This window comes from Plectropomus leopardus, chromosome 20 (assembly GCF_008729295.1).
Source record: "Plectropomus leopardus isolate mb chromosome 20, YSFRI_Pleo_2.0, whole genome shotgun sequence".
NCBI lineage: Eukaryota > Metazoa > Chordata > Actinopteri > Perciformes > Serranidae > Plectropomus > Plectropomus leopardus.
In genome coordinates, this window is record NC_056482.1 from 6,059,493 (window position 1) to 6,078,871 (window position 19,379).

Sequence of the window (19,379 nt, forward strand, 5' to 3'; positions counted from 1 at the left end):
TTCCAAACAATGACTTAACTTTGGTGGGTGGCACATTGTTGACCTACAGCAATTTCCTCAATTTTTGCAAGCTACTTTTGAATTAACTCTTTGAAAACTGAGAAAATTTGCTTGATTTCTTTGAAAAACATGGCAAGAAGGCAATGAGGCACAAATTACCCCAAAATTAGCTAGAAATTTGTCAAAATGACAAAATATTACCTAAAAATGATTTTACAAATAGAAATGAAAAAAATAAATTTGTTTCATTGTCTTTTTTCCCCGTGTTTTACAAAGAAATCAAACCAATGTGGTCATGTTTCGAAGGTTCAAATAGCTTGTGAAAGGTAGAACACAGGAAAAATGATTTTTATCCAAGTTTCAAAGGGTTAAACTCATCCATCTGGAGAGTGTAAAACCTAACATAATTTTGAAGTGCTAAGCAGCTGTCATTTTGGAAACTACCAGGAAACACTGACAAGAGTGACCAAGAGACTCAGAGGTCCAGTTCAGAACATGGTTTGTTGTGATTGGACATCTGTGCGAGCCATGAATTGTTCAAGCTAAACATCCTGTTGAACACACAAGAGGAATGACAAATGCACGTGGTATCAAACAGCTTGGACCAAAGGATGATGTTGAATTTGGAGTTGTTTTATCAGACCTGTGCACTCGGGTGAATGAAGAAGGCGAGCTGTCAACTCATCGCCATCTGGTGATGTGTTGGATCAGAAGAAAAGTGGAGACTCGGAGCTCATCTGGTAAACCCAAAGCAGGAGGTAAAAGCTATTGATATGACGTAAAGTATCCCATGTAGCTATACTCACTCTCCTTTTAAGATGTAAGTCGCTGTTCCCATGCGCACTATGAAATAATGGGCCCCTGGGCACAGACATGCAAAAGGCCCAACCACCTCTCCAACATCGGAGCAAGATACATGCCGACTTTGCCTCTTTGTGTTGTTGTTTTGTTGCATTTTTTTGCATAATAGTAGGTTTTGTGATCATTTTATGTGTCCTAGTTGTTGTTTTGTGTTACTGTGTAATTGTATTGTGTTTCCTTGAGGTCATTTTGTGTCTCTTGGGGGTATATTTGGGTTTTTTTCGTTGTTTTGTTTGTTTATTGTCTGTTAATTTGCATCTCTTTGTATTCATTTTGCGTCTCTTTTAGAAATATTTGTGTAGTTTTTGGTTGTTTTGCATCTCTTTCTACTTTCTTTGCATCTCTTTGTAGTTGTTTTGTGTTTCTTTATCAATTTTGATAAGAGAGGCACTGATACCTCAAAATGAGATTGAGATATCTCAGAAAGATGTCACAGCTCTGTTCAATAGGAAAGGCTGCGGGTCCTGACAACATATGTGGACATCCATTGGCCATTGCACCAATCAGCTTAGTTAAGCCTTCTCAACTTTCTTCCAAATGTGTGTAGATAGCAGAGAGATACCTACTATATGGAAAACATCAACTATAACACCCATCCCCAAATCAAATAACCCTTAAGAACTGAATGAATTCAGACCAGTTGCGCTAACTCCATTACTGATGTAGTGCTTTGAAAAATGCTGAAAGATGAATTTAGCTCCCTAACTGATGGCAAACTGGATCCATTACAGTTTGCTTATCAGATGGGTAAAGGCGTGGAGGATGCAACACTTTTCATCCTAGATAGGGTGTACAAACATCTTGAACAACCCAAATTACAAGCAAGGCTTTTATTTGCTGATTTTAGCTCAGCTTTTAATAAGATGCAACCCCATATTTAAAATAATTAATTTATTTTGAGTGGTTGGCTTCCCATTTCATGTTACCTGATCAGATTGTCAAACACAGGCTCTCCACAGGGTTGTGTCCTTTCACCCCTGCTTTTTATTCTATACACGGATAGCTGCAGGTCCTTTAAGGAAAACAGCTTTCTTGTCAAGTTTTCAGATGACACACTCTTGCTGTCTCTCCTTCAGGGCCACCAATCCAATCATGGCTGTGCCCTCCCTTAATTTGTACAATGGTGCAACGACAGCTTTCTCGATTTAAATGTGTCAAAAACGAAGGAACAAATCATAGAATTTAGGAAGTGCAGTGATGAACCAAAAGCCATTGTTATACATGGCAAAAAGGTGCAACTTGTATAAACATATAAGTATGTAGGCACAGTGTTTGACTCGCAGCTACAATTCAGTCAGAACACTGACAGTATTGTTTAGCGAGCAAACCAAAGAATCCACTTGCTGAGGAAACTTAGCACCTTTGATGTTTTTAAAAATATTTTATGTACCTTTTAATCAAACTTTTATCAAGAGTATTCTGACATTTTCCTTTGTATGCTGGTTTTACGGGTTATCTGTTAAAGATAAAAAGTGTCTGACTGACACTGTGAGGGTCTGTTCCAAGATCACTGGTGTGCAGCTTCATGACCTATGCTCTCTTTAGGAAGACGCGAGTGCAAAGCGAATTTTAAGCCAACCAGACCATGTGCTCAAAAAATAATTTGTAGTTATGCCCTCAGACTGGCGTTATTATGTCCAGGCTCAGAAAACAAACAGTTACACAAATTCTTTTATTCCTTTTTCCATAAGGCTGCTTGATGCTCAGACATAAATCTTACACGCTTCATATAGATAGATCTTGGTTCCCAACATTGTATTGTTTTACTGTACTGTCACTGGCTGACGGGTTCACTGCATAAATGAATTGCCTTTCTGGGACTAATAAAGTATTCTGAATCTGAATCTGAATTTTGTGTCTCTTTGTAGTTCTTCGCATCTCTTTATGATCATTCTGTGGCTCTTTGGGGTCATCTTGTGACTCGTATTTTTGCATTATTTTTGGTTGTTTTGTTTCTCTTTGCAGTCATTTTTTTTCTTTTTGTAGTTGATTGTCACCTCTTTGTAGTAATTTTGTGTCTCTGTGAAGTCTTTGAGGTATACTTGTGTAGTTTTTGGTCATTTTGTGTGTGCTTATAGTTTATTTGCATCTCCTTGCCATCTTTGTGTCTTTTTGTAGTTGATTTATTTCTCCTTGTAGGTCCTTTGCATCTCTTTATGGTTGTTCTGTGTCTCTGAGCTCTTTTTGTGTCTCTGAGATATATTTCTGTATTTTCTGCTCACTCTGTCTCTCTCTCTCTCTCTCTCTCTCTCTCTCTCTTGTGAGGGACATTGTGCACCCCCTAGTGGTGAAATTAAATTTTTAATCTAAATTACGTGATTTTTTTCCCCCCAATGCAGTCTCTTCCTTAAAGGAACAACCTGTTATCAAAATAAATAAATAAATAAAAAACTCACATTATAACTTTGATTGGCAAGTATTTAAATATATGTACTGATAGTAGAAAACAGAGATAAAAAAGTTAACAGTGGTTCCTAACTCTTTTTAACTGCAGTAGTTTGCTGGTCATTCAACTGCATTCATTTTTGCATCATGATTCAATTCAAGTATAATTTTTTTTTTTTTTTACTTTTTTGTATTTAAGTACTTAAATGACAATTTGGGGCCATAAAAAGGAAAGAAGAGAAGTTAATTTTTATTTTAGCATTCTTTCTCAACTGTAATTGAATGCCCCTTTGACCACAATTAGTCTGAAAAATTGATTGTTATGTTGTTGTTATATTAACAAAGGTTCACAGAAGCTGTTGCTTGCTATTTAAAAAGGGTGTAAATCACTGGTTTCATCATGATACAATATTAGATTGTCACTTTGGACAACAATACGATGTTTACCAATATCACAAAGTCTACCACGATATGATTTTGATTCGTTTCACTTTAGGGGCCTGCAATCGATTTAGGCCGATATTATCTGCTCATTTAACACAGTTGGTTACAGGAGAAGCTGCCACCCCTTTCTTTGCTTTTAGTCAGAAAAGATAAAATCAACATATAGATAATTGGTAATAATGAAAACTGGTTCATTCTGTTTGAAAATGCTTTCTGGAAAAAAACATTTCATTTATTCAAACCATGATCTTTTTCCTAAAACTTCAGGGCTGTCTGACTTGAAGACAAACTTCTCTCAACATCCTTAACGCTACTAACTGGATTAACAACAAGATCTTATTACTGAAGTAAATCTCAATAATTTCTGTCAAGGCTCATAGACAAAACAACTGTCTTTCGTAGGTCACATTTCCCCCACACATACAACATGCTAACGTTAGTAGCATAAGCCTACGGCATTTTACATTGCATAATTTAGCTTAGCGGCTAGCTGACTTTTCCGCTACTCATAACTTAACCACATTACCGTTATTTATGATTTGACATACTCACCACTGGTTTAAGTCCCTGCATCTCCTGACAGGACAGCACGGACGATTTTCAGTCTCCATGCACATTTTTTTCGGTCAACATTGTTGGAACAGAGAAACTAACATTAGCAAGAAGTCAGTGAAGTGGCCTAGCATGTACATCCTGTTTCCTGAGTACAGATTTTGTTTAGGTATCTCGTGCGCTGTCTGTTGACTCGCAGTTTCTCGGAGAAAACAATTTTTTTCCACACTGATGATTTATTACCGAGCAAACAACATTATCTTCCTCATCTTTCTCTGGGTTGCTCGCCATCATCTGCCGGACACTGTGTGACGTTGACACAGAATTTCAAAATAAGGGCGCGCCTGAAAGAGGATGATCTGGATCGATGTTTAAACTTTGCATCAATGTTATGTTATCATTGCTCATTTTATCGATGCAAGTCGATCGATCATTACACCCTTACTATTTAAGAAGTTATCTGGCTAACTGAGTAATTGTGCTTGGTGTAAGCTCCCACCTTGGGAGGCAGGTGCTGATCTATGAACATTGCATACAAAACTAAAGCTGACATTCCTCACACTATCCTATTAATAGTGGGGTGTTTTATTTTTTGGGTTTATATATGATTTGTGAAGAAGTGGGTACTTTTTGCAATTCTATTCAATTAGGTACATTACAGATACACCAACAGTTAGCCTCCTTATAACCAGGTTAGTTAATTTGAAATAATTATCTAAATATAATTTCTTTGGCAAGTCCACAGAGAGGCTTTTTCACTACCAGCATTGCATCTGCTCTTATTGCCCCCCCCCAGTGGTGTCTCTTAGTTTCAAACCACTAGATGGTAGTGTTGTTGTAGCAAGATGGCCATAGCACTGACAATGAAATGGACTTTGCTTCCTAACTTGTAGACACAAAGATATTATCATGAAACATACTTTATGTCGTTCACATGATTAATCACAGTAATCATGATGATAATAATAAATGCTGATATCTGGAGGTAGGAGCAATGTGCAACTAGGGAAGAAATGTTCCACAAATCCCAAGAAATTAGTATTTTTAGAAAAAGATTGTTCAGCAGTTAGATTGTTTTTTTTAACTTTCTTTTTATTTAATTTTTTACTTATTTTTTTTTCTTTAGTGTCTAATCACCTGAAATTAAGAACTGTTGTGTTTTTGTTTCCTTAGGATGAGCTGTTTATATCTACATCCTCTTCCACAGAGTCTGCCGTGTTGTTGCTACAGTAAATCAGAACAGACAAACCAAACACTGGTTCTAGATTCAGTTATGCATGTTGTCTCATCTGCAACCATAGTTCTCCTACACACTTGGCACACATGGGAGAGGTTTCCATTCTGCAACCTCACAGTCAGATGCCACTGAATCCCCCAAACTAGACCTTTAAGAGGATGAAAAGTGCCTCAAATTTATCCACAGCTAGTTTTCACCAAAGATTTATGTTTGGTATCTGGCCAAAGTGTATATGAGGTCATAATCATGTTATCAGAGCATCCAGTGCTTCTGTCTGCAAAGGTTGGGGCCCAGTGATCTGAATGCTGTTTTCCACCAGCTGAGTAGAAAGTTTTTATGAGACGCCCTTTTATCTCCATTCTTGGTGCATGACAATTTCTTAACTTTGCATGTTTAAAGCAACATCCTGTGTGCAAAGTGGAAGGTTGTGAGGTAAGTGTTAAGTAACATGTTGTCAGCGCCATGCATTATAACTTTGGGTCTTATCAGAGAGAAACAAGCAAAGACAGAAAGTAGGGTTAGAGACTGTTTGTTATTTATGTAAGGGGAGGGGGTGGTGCGAAATGGGGGAGGCACTTCAAATATTGGGGTTAACATTCAGAATTATTTGGTCTTATTTTGTATTTATTTTATTTTTTATTTTTTCAAAAACATGGGGGGAAAAGGCAACTTAGCAAGAAATGTCCGACAAATTGCAAGAAATTAGTAGATTTGGATTTTTTTTTTATGCTATAAAAATGTGCAGAGAGCTACACCAATAATCTTTTTTGTTTGTTGTTGTTTTGAAATGTACTTTTCTGTGTTTTTTAAATTGTACTTATTTATTGCTAATTTTCTGGTTATACTTTTTACTAATTTCTTGCACATTTTTCAGTCATTTCTTCTTATGTTGGTCATTGTCCCATGTTTTCGAAAGAAATCAAGCCAATTTGCCCAGGTTACAGAGGATAAACCCAGTCACTATGGGGGCTCAAGTAAAAATAGTTGTAGCTAAAGGGGAAGGCCAACATGTATATGAAAAAAAAAAGACCCCCCCCCCCCCCCACTCTGATTAGTGAAGTATAGTCCCTTAGTTGCCCACAAGTTAGCATGAAAGCCTCTGGGGATATTCAATGAAACATCTGCCAGGGGTGGCGACCTTTTTGAACCCCCTCCCTACCCCCTCCACAACGCCATGTTCCCTCAACATTCAACCTTCATTTCAAAACAGGGCTCACCATTAGTACAAACGCACGAGGAATAGTGAGTGAGCACTGATATTTGTGATATTTGTGAAAGCTTTATTGGACAACCCTGCAGTGAACCCCCCCGCGCCAACATCTCTTCTTTTTTCTCCCTCTCGCCTGTGCGCGCGCGCGAGAGCAGCTGTCATCGGGTCGAAAGCGGGTGCCCGCGCGCTGCATATAGCGAGACTATCCTGTTTGAAGATTATGCTGCAGCTCTTGGCCATCTTGTGTCAGACAGAATGAGACGTTGATAACAAAAAAACGAGACAGAGCAGCGCCTTTTATTTCAGGTTACGCTCGTTGACAGGCGAATAGCACAAAAAGGCAAAGAAAACCCCGCGTGCCGCTGTGTGTGCTGAAAACACCTCCAACGAGTTGTGGATTATTCCGAGGACGTACTGAAACCATGAGCTGGGGGTCAGAGCTATGGGTGAGTCTGTGGTGCACTTGTATCGCTTGTTAACGAGTCTTTTCATAATTCAGGTAGCCGGTGTTGACCTAACGGTTCTCAGATAAAATAAACATGACAAGGCGCAGAGGCTACATGTTTTAGCCGCTAAACCGACGTTTGCTGTGCACTGCTTTGTGGATGTTCAGCCTCAGTGGCGATAGCCAGCTAATTTGTAGCGCTAATCACTGAAGCTGAGGGATTTTTTTTTTTTTTTTGCCTGGGTTACATTTCGTTGCAACATCAATGTAACACGGCAGTTGGCAGGGAGGGTGTGTGAAAGCCCGAGCTAGCTAACTAACCTTCCATTTTAGTTTACATTAGAGCATTTCAAACCACGCTCTGCACGCCCCCCCTCACATTATAACATCTCTGCGGCGCCAAGTTGTTGGGGCTGTGTGTTCATGTTGCAGTGACACTTGCTTCTCTGTAACGGTTTTATGCATACGTGTAATAAGCATGTGAATGACGTGCATTTCACAGGGGGTATTGTCATTGTCAGTAGAGGAAGTAGATTGTTCTCTTATTTATCTGCACACAAAACTCTACTGAAACACTGCAACAGTGGTGCAAAAATAAACTAACCCACAAGCTAACAAGGGTCTGTTCGTTATTTGTCTTTAAAGGAGGGGTGGTACATAAAGGGGGATGTCAGATAATTTTTTGAACACTGCTTATGTGTATTTGTTTTGGCCTAGGAGAAGGACATACAACATTAAATGGCTGTATTTTGAATATATTTTAAAGGAAAAAAAGCTTTAAAAAATCACCCAAATTACACCATTTATCATAATCAGAAGCTGTAAAAACAGAAATTAATTATTGTTGGATTTTTCATTTTTCAAACCGTCCTTGAAAACATTATGTGGGAAGAATTATTCAATTTTATTCTATCAAATCATTGAAATATAATTAAAGTAGATTTCATCAAAATTACATTATTCTACATGTCTGATTTAAAATTTTGCAAAAAATAAATGGTTTGTACTAAATAACCAGCATGCATGACAGTAGTGGAAAAAGCAAGTGTCTCCAGGATTTCATCTTCATCTTTGACCGTGCAAATATCAAAGGATAAGTTTTTAAAATCTAATAACTAATTTATGGTGGAGGGAGGGTCATACATTTCCACAAGTCACTCAAGGAGGCTCAAGGAAAAATATATGCAGCTTCAGGGAAAAACCATATCAACAACAACAACAACAACAACCCGCCCAAAACAAAACAAAGGCACACCCCTCCCTTGATAAATAAAGAACAGTCCTTTAGTTACAATTAAATAGATGCAAAATAGGTTGCTTTTTTAAAAATGTGTATATTTAACATCAGAATGAGAAAAACGAGACATGGTATAATGGCAAGAATCTTGTAGCAATAATTTGAAATACATTCACAACCTTAAAGGGGAACACCACTTAAATTACAATTTCCAATATGTTATTTCCATGGCCTAATAAGGTTAAATCCATATTTGTGAACATGAGCTACTCTCTCTAAAAGCCAAAAATAAGAGAGGTAAATCTCAAACCTGTGATGTCATAATGTATTGAGTCTGGAGCTGCTTCATACAATGAATGGGAGACTGATTTTGTGGACCTATAAAATATTTGTTGTCTTTTTAACGCCCTATTGTAGTGTTCTCAGAAACAGAAAGTGTATCCGTATACACAGAACGTTCCCCTGGCTGCTCTCAGTGTCATCTAGCATATCTTTGCCCATTAATTGTCTGTGGAGCAGCTCAATACTAATGACATCACAAATTTGAGTTTTAGCACTCTAGTTTTGGGATTTGGGAGAGAGTTGTTCATGATTTTTGATCTTTTTTGTACTGTCTTAGACCATAGGAATAACAAATGAATTTGGAAATAGGTGTTGTTCCCCATTAAATGTGGGCATGTACTATTTGTACCTACAAAGAAAGAAAAGTCTGAAACGTTAGTCTTCTATTTAACCACAGCTTGCATTTCATTTGACAAAGTAAAGACTTTTGTTTTAGATGTTTATCCCCCACATTTGTCACAAACTCTTCTGATTGTTTGATTTGGTCTATGAGGCACTCTTTATGAGTAACAATAGCACACAAAATAGAAGCCCAGTGACCTTACTACAATAAATTCCTGTGCAATGATGTCACTTTTCACTGAAATTCACTTTGCAGGATTGCTTCACTTCTTACAATCACTGTAGCAGCCCTTATCAAGCCAGCCACTGTATCAGTGGTATTTCCCCTTCTTCAGACACACAGATACTCACATTTACGGCAATGTGTTGTAAACTACAGCATAGGAATAATACGGATTACAGGACTGTGTCAAACTATTTTTACGACTTAATAATATGCAGCTGTGGTGAGTGGAATTCCTGTTGTCGGGGGTTTGTTTCAGCGGCTCTTGTTTGTTATTTTGTTGTGGAAATGATCCACTGTAAAAGCAGTCATTCTGCCGTCTGTGTGCTGACAAACTACCTGGCAGAGGTGCTGGCATGTTGTTGCAGGAGTCATGGATTGAACAGTGGTATGTTTTAAGTGTGTGTGTGTCAGTGCAAACATGCCTGCAAGTTACTACATGGAGTTTGCATTTGAACCTGTAGGAAGGGGTCACATTTTATTGACTTAAACCCACAATCTATAGGCCAACAATGCTGCACAACACATGATCACAATACTGCAGAGTGGAGCACTTTCTTCTCTGATAAAACTGCAGCCTAATATCAATATTATGAGCCAGATATTTTTTATTTTCTACCAAGCAGCAAAAAAGGGCCTGGAGATGGTTAAATCAGAGATGTGTTGTTCTTTCTAAGAAAAAAGGAGGGGGGGGCACCCCTGAATTCTCCAGTAATTTACCTGGTCCAAAGTTCACAGAGCAAACCACCAGTATTCCACATTCTTGCATATTCCCATTGATGTCAATGTATTTTTTACTTTTCTACTGCAACGCTTGACGGAGAAACACCACTGCTCAGGTAGTCATGCAAAGCGAACATAGCCTCAAGGTATTCCACATGCTTTCATGTGTACCTTAAGTCTGGAAAACATTTGAAAGTTTTTTAAACAGAGCTTTTGCAGAGAATAATGTATTACAACCAGATGCTCACTCCCACCCCCCCCTCCTCCTAGCGGGCTGAATGGAATCCAGGCACTTGTTCCTTTAATCTCAGTCCCTGCAGCAGGCCAGCAGACAGAGCAGCAATACTCTACAGGTGGCTGTTGCCACTGGAGAACGCACACAGCTTCTTTTCTTGTTGTCCCAAACCAGATCAAACAGCAAAAACATACAGTAACACGAGAGCTGTTGCTGGGGCAGCACCCACACTTTTATGCAGAGCATGGGCAGGATGTTGTGGGTTAAGATAAAAGTACCATGTAGTTTTTGGCAGGTCTGCAACCAACGATTATTTTCATTGTCGGTTAATTTGCTTGCGGAATGAATTCTGTCCATGAAATTTAAAAGATTTAGTGTGGGGAAAAAAAGAACATCACAGTTATCAAGAGTCCAAGATGACGCCTTCAGATGTCTTATTTTAAATAAAATCCATTCACACTGAAATAAACCAGAGATAAGCAGCAAATCCTCACATTTTAGGAGCTGAAATAGGAAAATAAGAAATGACTAAATATATAAATAAATTATCAGTTTATATTTAATTTATTGCAGAACAACTAGGGATGCACAATGATATCGGTACCTCATTGGTATCGTCCAATATTGGCTTTAAAATGAAATACTGGAATCAGCCAACATGCTCATTTCTGCCAGTGGTAAGCACCCATTAAAAAGGCAATATATTTGCTGATTTTGTCTCTTATGTATCGCAGTCCACTGAATTGAATCAAATCAAAATCGTATCGTGTGATATCAGCATCGTATCGTTGTCCAAAGAATTGATATAATATCGTATCGTGAGGAAACTCGTGAATTACACCCTCAGATGTTAACCTTATATGCCAACAAAAATCCTCAATGACCCGTCATGAAGTACAGTAAAATTCAACTCAATACCAGCTCTTCCAGATTTCTCTTATTTTATTTTATTAAGAGCACAATCCAGTATTTTGTACAGAAACCTGTTTGTGATCTGTGTCTGAGTTTAGTTATCTAAAAAACATGAGATGGTGCAACAACGTGACAGATAAAGGATGAGACGCCATTTGTACGACACACTTTATCATGCTCATCCTGTTGTTCCTTGCTGCGAACAGGAAAGAAAATTATATTTCAGGAAGTGAAGTCACAGTCGAGCTAGGTTTCTCAACCTCGCTCACGAACATGACTGCTGTGGTTAGTTACTGCATGAAGGTCTCGCTGTGATATTGTACACCATTTCTGGTGAAGAAGCATAGAATTGAAAGTTTATTTCACTAGAGACCTGTTAGGGAAGTTATATGGCTGGAATGGCTATTGTTTATGCTTTGTGAGTCAGCATGAGTAAAGCACCAGAGTCAGTGGATTGACTCCAAAATACTGAATGCCTTTGGTGCAACATCATCGCCATGATTATAGTCTTCACCGTCCACTTAAAGACAGACTGGGAATGTTTGCTGCCATGAAAATTATGACCATCACCGAGCTGTCCTTGTAATATTGCCAACAATGTACCAACAGAAGTGCTGTTAAAACATTGTTTGCTTAGGTAGACTCTTGTCCTTGTGTCCTGTATACATCTTCCATTGATCTGCAAATACTCAGGGCATGAAAAACTTCTATATTTTGGAAGAGTTATGTTACAGATTGCTGAAATGTTCTAAAAAATGACAAGGTTTAGGTCAAAGTTTTAAGTAGTTGTTTTTTTGTGCAAACAGAGAATAAAGTAAATGGATCAGCATCACATGCATGTGATGCAGTAAGGACCCCAAACCCCTTCCAAAAGAGGCATTATGTACAAACGCAACCAGAGAACAAGGAAGTCAAATGTGGTAAAACATGTGACTGTTTCTCAGCAGAACAGGGGTCAGAAAAAAAACAAAACATAAACGGCTATTTTATAGAGGCATCACACTCTAAATAACCATTCTAAATCAAGTTAGCTGTGCTTTTTGTAGAAAGTGCAAAGAAAGGGAGACCGCAACATCTCTGAAGTATTTCCTCTTGGGGCTCGGGTGTCAGGTAGAGCTGGCACAGCAGAGGTGTTACTAACCAGGCCATCGATATATTGTCAAGAAAGATCAAACAGATGTAAGTATCTGCTTTCTCTCAAATACAATGGAACTAGATGGCTCTTGGCTTGTGGTGCTCAAAGCAACAAAAAAGCAAATTTGAAAAACTCAACAGCAATGTCTCTTTCCAAAAATCATGACCCAGTTACTCAAGATAATCCACGGGGTGATTTCATAGTGCAGAAATACAGCGTTTTTGGCTCCATGCGCCACTCAACAACTTTCATAGGAATGAACGGAATGAACCTCAAATGCTGTATACAGATGTTAGTTTACATCCATGCTACTCACAGATCAGAGGCTTGTTCTGGCAACAGCACAAGATGTAAACATTAGTGATCGCTTCCTTGGTTAAGCTGTAACGTTAGCTAGTTCAGCGGTGCTAGGTGAGCTTGCAGTAGATGCACTCTTCCTTCTACACAGTAAGATACATTTCTAGTGAAATGTGTTCCAATATATTAGAAAGAAGGCAGACATCTCCAGCACTCTGCAACTCACACCAAAACAATCTAGACTGAAAAATAGCACTACAGGTAAGAGGAATGATATGTATTTTTAATTTTTGGGTGAAATGTCTTTTGAAACCATGTGACTACTACACCTTTCCATTATGATGCGCTTAGAATGTTTCACTTCTCTAGTGTGGTTGGTTAATTTGGGAACTGGGATCAAGCCACTGCCGACTAGATCTTTATTGTCTTGAGGATGTAAATGTGTCTTTTCCTGTTACACGACTTTTAATAAGGCAACATGGACAAGGCTGAAACTCTCCTCAAAGAGCAGCAGCTTAAGGTGAGTTGAATTGCTGATTCCTGATAGTTGGTGAATTGGATCCATGTGTGTTCCCTGACTGAACCATTCTTTCCTAGTTAGATTGTTCAAATGGTGCGTTACTTTGTTTATTGAGCGTCAGTCGAGGCGTGAGTATCTGTCTTGCCTTTGGGGACAGCTTAAGTGATGCTTGTCTTGTGTTTTTAATTGTAGGCACACTCTTATCTGTTAGCCATCGCCCTTAATGTAATTGAGAAGGGAAAGCGGTATTGTCTGGAGAGGCCTTTTAAACGCCCCTTGTTTTCTCTCTTGTCATTAAGTGGTGCTCCAGACTTTGCCAGAGGGGCCACAGGCAGAAAAGTTCAATCAAAACCTCATGGTCTTGGTTTTTTGGGGGTGGAATTCAAGTCATGCACTCACAGCAGTGAGATATCAGGGTGGATCTCCTGGTAGTGTTGTTATGAGTCTGAAACAGCCCAGTATTAGACAGAGATTTCCTCAGTGTTGTTCCACTCTTGTATCACATCTTGGTCCCCCAGGGCCCGGCCTCATCCCCTGCTGCTTACTTGACATTCAGGGCACTTCCAGGACTGAAACCTGAGCTAGTTTGTTTCCTTCTGCTGGAGTCAGAGGGGGTCAGAGACTGAAACCTTTTGGCAGACTACTTCAGAACCCCCCCCCCCCCCCCCCCCCCATTAAATCTTACACTCATCGCTACCCACCTGCTGACTCAGTGATACTACCCCCAGCCCATTTTCTCTTCAGCTCCTTCTTTGAAACTCCATGACGGTAAAAGAGTGATGAATGGATTCACATCTGATCTGTAGGCCTCAGACCGCACCCTGGGGAGACAGAAGCAGAAAGAAAGGAGGGGAAGGTGAGAGAGCATTAAAACAGTAGTAGTTTCACACTGACATTTGTGCGACATGCAGGTGAATTCCAATAAAAAGGCATTTTTTGTTAGCATATTTGTAAAACTGCTCATCAAGGCTTTTAGTACTCCTATTTAGGGGTCGACAGATTATTGATCTGGCCAATTATTGGGGCAGATATTTGGCCTTTTGCTGATTATCTGTAACGGCGTTTTATTTAAATGATAGCTGATAAAATTAATTCATTCAAAAGTGCAAAGTAAGTGTCAGCATGGGAGTAACTTTTACTTTTTAAAACCTCAGGAAACTATTTTTATTTATTCATTTTTTATTTCAATTTTCACTTGACTATATAAAAAAAAGTTGCTGGGAACTTGCTGTTGGATGTTTGAGTTTTGATTAAACATTTGCACAAGGAATTTAAACAAAGTTTTGTGTTGGAGTTTGTTATATTCCAAATTATAAATATTGACAGATTAGATACATTTAAAATACCTTTGTGTTTTGGACCGTTGGTCGAACAAAGCAAGACATTTGAAGTCATCCCCCGGAAACTGTGACATTTTCACTGTTTTTTGCCTAAACGCCAAACGGTTAATTGAGATATTCTGTCTTGGGCGTTTTCTGACCACAAGTGTCGTCCTTCCCCTTCCTCCTAACAAAGTGGCAGAAAAAAAGCTATTTTGTCATCTTGTCCATGAAAAGGTGACTCAGTCCTTCCCACCACAGACTGTTGCAGCCTATAATCTGTAGTCATTGCCTCTTCTGTTATTTGTAAAGTCAGCCTCTAATCACTGCTGGAAATGATATCTACGGTGGGGTCTGGGTCACATGAGCTCTGACACATTGTCACCTGAGCCTCAAGGCCTTCCATGTTCTCCTAATTACTGCTATATTGTACTACATACTGTAAGTGTCAGGCAGTGACAGCATTGATTTTCCTCAACGGAGTGATGGAGTAACACTAGAACAGAGATTGCCTGTGATGTTTTACGACTGTTCAAGGTGAAGGATGAACAAAGGGCTACAGCCTGCTTTCTCTGCAACATCTCTGTTGAAACTACTGCTGCTTTCAAGCCTTAGTGTACCTCACTGTGGAGTTAAAGTGTGTGGCTCATAAACAAGTAGTGCCAGCAGTGTTAGTGAGCAGGTGGCACCTGTTTAAAAGAGGTATCATTATGAAAATGTGATATTTATTCATGTACTTTTTTACCAAAACTTTAATTTTGATTGTGAAAAAATGTTTTGAATTCTAGAGACCTTTACTGAGACCAGTTCTCCGGATGGTGGGAGTGTGATCAGGCTTGACTGACAGCTCCCTCTCAGCTCAAGAAATGTTAGTTTTATTTTCCTTTTCAATCACCAGCGTTTAAGTCAAGCTGAAAACTGCTTGATTCCAGTCACTAGCTGATCAGTCTATTCATCTGTAGGAAAATACCCCTAATAAACGTTCCGTGTGCTAAATGAAATTATGTGATTGGACTAAATGCAAAGAGTATTTTTATTTTCTTTTATTGGTACAGGTCTGACCTCTGGAGTGTTATCACAGTCTGTGTTTATTTGCCCCAAAGATGTATGGATGTAAGCACAGATGTTTGCTAGAGCTAGCTAGCAAACACATCCACTGCATGTTTGTGTGTGTGCTTAAGATGCTAGTGCAAATTTTATTGGTACTGTTATTTCAGTTCTCCATCTGTCCTCTTTTGTGATCATGAAGTCAGGGGAAATGTCCAAGGCCAAGAAACAGTGGAATTTATGCTCTTGTGACAGTGGTGGTCTGTTATTTTAGCTTCCTGAGATATCTCTTTATTTTTTAAGGGATACCAGATGTGTTCAGTAGACAATGTCGGTACCAAGCGAACCTTTTTAGTACTTTATGGCTGCTTAATGTCAAATGACTCAAAACCGTAATGAAAACTGGCTTTTGCAGTTATGCAGTTGCCACATATTCATCTCCCACTGCTTCAAAATATTCTAGTTGCTGAAGATTTGTCCAGCTTTCACTCTGGCCCACTCTTCTTCCACATTTCCTCATTTGCTCTTTTCTTCTCTCTGCTTTCATCTCTCTGACTCATGCACTTTCCCCTCTCCTCTAATTTTTGTTTATGGATACAATCATGCGTGTTACTTCAAAATAAAAGCTTGTTCGCAATGGCTGTTCAACGTTTCTCGGCTTAGATTTTCTTTTCCCTCTCAGAGTGGGAGAATTAACCTCACATTTTTGTGATTATTGAGAGGCTGTGTGGGTTTGAGGAGGCTTCTTGGCAAGATCATACTTCATTGTGGTTTGTTAATGCTCCTGAATCTGCAGGATGCTTCATTTTCACTGGAGCTAGAATATCTTTCTTCATATGAGTTATTTAAAATAACGTTGTTAATGGGGGGCTGTGGACATTTATTATTGCCCATGATGCCAGACAGAGAGGGTGGAGGTCACTGATTGTGTTAGTAAATGATTTTGGCATATGAAATGATATCCATTACTTCCTCTTTCAGGGTCTGGCTTCATTCAATAACAGAGACAAATCTTGCTCACAAATTTAATAAGTTAACATACCTCCCAGAGTAGATATTACCCCTCAGTGTGCTTTACATTATCACAGAAAACACTTGTGCAATTGTGACGCTCACACACTGAGAACTTGGAGTCATTCCAAGATGAGTTTCCTGCTCGCTGTGTCAGGCAAGTGCCATTTTTTACTCATATCCTGAGATGAGACACGAGGGTGGAGTGAAAGTGCTGCCACCTGATTCAGAGAGCATGGAAAACTCAAAGCAAAAGAAGAACCACCCAAATGTTTCAGCTCATTTTGATGATACATTGAAAGCACTTACACCAAATCCTCTGAGGTCTTCACCCTTAATATAGGATTGTAAAATATTCTAGCATCAGCGATAAACCCTTTGTTGTTTGCAAGAGAGAATAAAGCTGCGGTCTTGTAGACCTTGTGGGCTGTTAGCAGGTTAAAGTATTTGCTTTTCACCCAGTAGTAACAGCAGATAGAGGAGATGCAATAGGAAATCCAAAATAATATCTCCCTCTCTCGTGCAGTCTGTTAAAAGAAACAGTGTGTAAGATTTAGGGGGTTTAATTTTTATTTCATTGTTTTATGGATATTATTTCCCTTTTTTTGTGGTTTTGATTGTTTTTATTGTTTCTGTTGTTGTTTTTGGTCTGTTACTTGTCCCTGCATTTTGCATTATTTGTGCTCTGGTTTTAATTTTATCCTAACTCTACCTTAGTTTCTACTCGCTTGTGTTCAACAAGGCTGTTTGGCGCTCTGTTTTTGTATCGCCGACTATGTATCCCATTTCTGCTTTGCTTTGGTTGTCAAAGCACTTTGTAAACTCTGTTTTTAAAGGTGCTATATGAATAAAGTTATTATGATTATTATTATAATAGTATCTATTGGTGAGGACCAGCTGAAACTCCTCCCGGTTAAAATTATTTTAGTGTCAATTGTTTAGAGGGTTTTTACTGTAAACCGAATTATTCCCAGACATTTTATCTTCTCCGGAACATGTCGGAAACGTGCCACTAGCCTAGCTGATGTGTGCTCACGTTTTTTTCACACTAAATATCAGGAGGTTTTTACTGAGAGTTGAATTATCTGCAGAGCTCTCTTCCTCTATAAAAAAAAAACTGACCCAGTGATTTCAACCAACAAGTACACTGAATAAAGCAGTTTCACATACAAAAAGTCAGTATTTTTTTCAACGCTCTCGTTGTGGCGGACGTGGAAACTCAATAGCCATATCTAGAGCCAGTGTTTGGTTTGTCCATTCTGGGCTACTGTGAAAACATGGAGGTGAAACATAGTGGACTCTGCTTCTGATGTGGATATAAATGGCTCAATTTATGGTAATGAAAACACAGCGATTCTTATTTTCAGATGATTTTACACAAAAAAACATACTTATGTTCTATTTTTGTCAATATATCCCCCTAAATTCTACACACTGTCACTTTAAGTACTTCCCTCTTCAATAGCATTTCTTTTATAGTAAATATTTCTTCAAAAAATGTATCAGGGAGTGTTCCCTTCACCACAGATTTGCTCAATAGACTGTTGAGGAAACCCATGCCATCAACCACAACAGCTATATGTTTATCTGTGTTTACATCAGCAGACCATTCCGGCGAAATACAATGCTCCGGGTAAAAATAGCAAGGCTCCTCATTGGCTGCACCAGCTGTACTGTCTACATGACTTTTATCATGACTTATGACACCTTTCTGCAGAATCTACGCCTAAGTTAAATGAGTTGTTACAGTAAGTAGAGAAATACTGCACCAGCAATGCAGACACTCTTGTTTACCTGTTGAGGAAAACAAGTGGTCTGAGAGTCAAAGCAGAAATGCAATACATGGTTGGCACATGGCCAGACGGATATGATCCTCGAGGGAGAGGTTTGACTCTTGTCGTCTGGAGAAAAGTTATTAAACTGTAGCTGTAGTGAGTGAAGAGCTGTTGCAAGGAGAGACGCCTAACATGCCACTGATAATAAAAAGGCAGCACGTCACACAGATCTATTTATGAACAGTAAACTGAGCAAGTCACACGCTCGAGACAAAGTGTAAAACATAAAATATGTTTAATCTAGTCTCTCATTTGCTGCCATCGTGTTTGCCAGCAGACTTAATTACATGCCTGCGATGTTTGTTTGCATGTTATTTTTCCTCCTCAACTTTCCATGGCAGCTACAGTGTGATTAAATTTTAAGACTGACACCTATTGGCAAGGATGTATAGTAATCGTGAAGGTAGCGTTTTTATAATTTTGTTAAAGAACATATTGTGATATTGAAATCATAGTTCTTTAGCAGATAAGGCTACATTAGATATGTCATGGCAGCACATGGCTTGAGTGCCAGGGCAAGAGATTCACCTGAGCCATGTATAGCATGTGAACTATTAGTGGACAGCTGAGCAGGGGTGTCATTTACAGTAACACCAAGTCAGTGTTAAGTAACCACTTTCGGCCCTTAGCTTGTTCCATGCCGTGTGTTAGCATTTACTTACTGGATATCTGAGGCTGATACTGATATGTTGTTTGATCTTGATACTCATTAAACCCACTTGTCGGCCTTTACTGCTTTACAGACTCGAACGCTCGAACTTGTAGATTTATCTGTTTATAATATTTTTCGATTGTGTTTTAACATGTTTTATAGTCTTTTTACTGGTGATGTTTAAGACGCGTGACCACGATGTAGTTTGTGTATAACCTAACAATAGCTTTCTGCTTCTGGCGATTTTATTTATGCTTCAAAACACACAAAAGTGGTGTTCATCTGTGAAGATTATCATGCTGAACTAAACGTGTAAGTCTCATAAACTTGTGTTCGTCACAGAGCTTATTTTTGGCAAAAATCGAAAATCCCATCAGGTTTTTGACGAGGGAACCAGTGTGATGCCAACTTCCTG

At 38.8% G+C, this 19,379-nt stretch overlaps 1 protein-coding gene across 1 annotated transcript in view; it reads left to right on the plus strand.

The window, feature by feature from the left end:
* Positions 1-13,017: 13,017 nt before the first annotated feature.
* Positions 13,018-19,379, plus strand: part of LOC121959824 (formin-binding protein 1) — a 69,988-nt gene continuing 63,626 nt past the window's right edge. The window contains 1 exon segment of the mRNA XM_042509335.1: positions 13,018-13,100. Coding sequence (XP_042365269.1) covers positions 13,059-13,100 — 42 coding nt within the window. The 5' untranslated portion in view covers positions 13,018-13,058.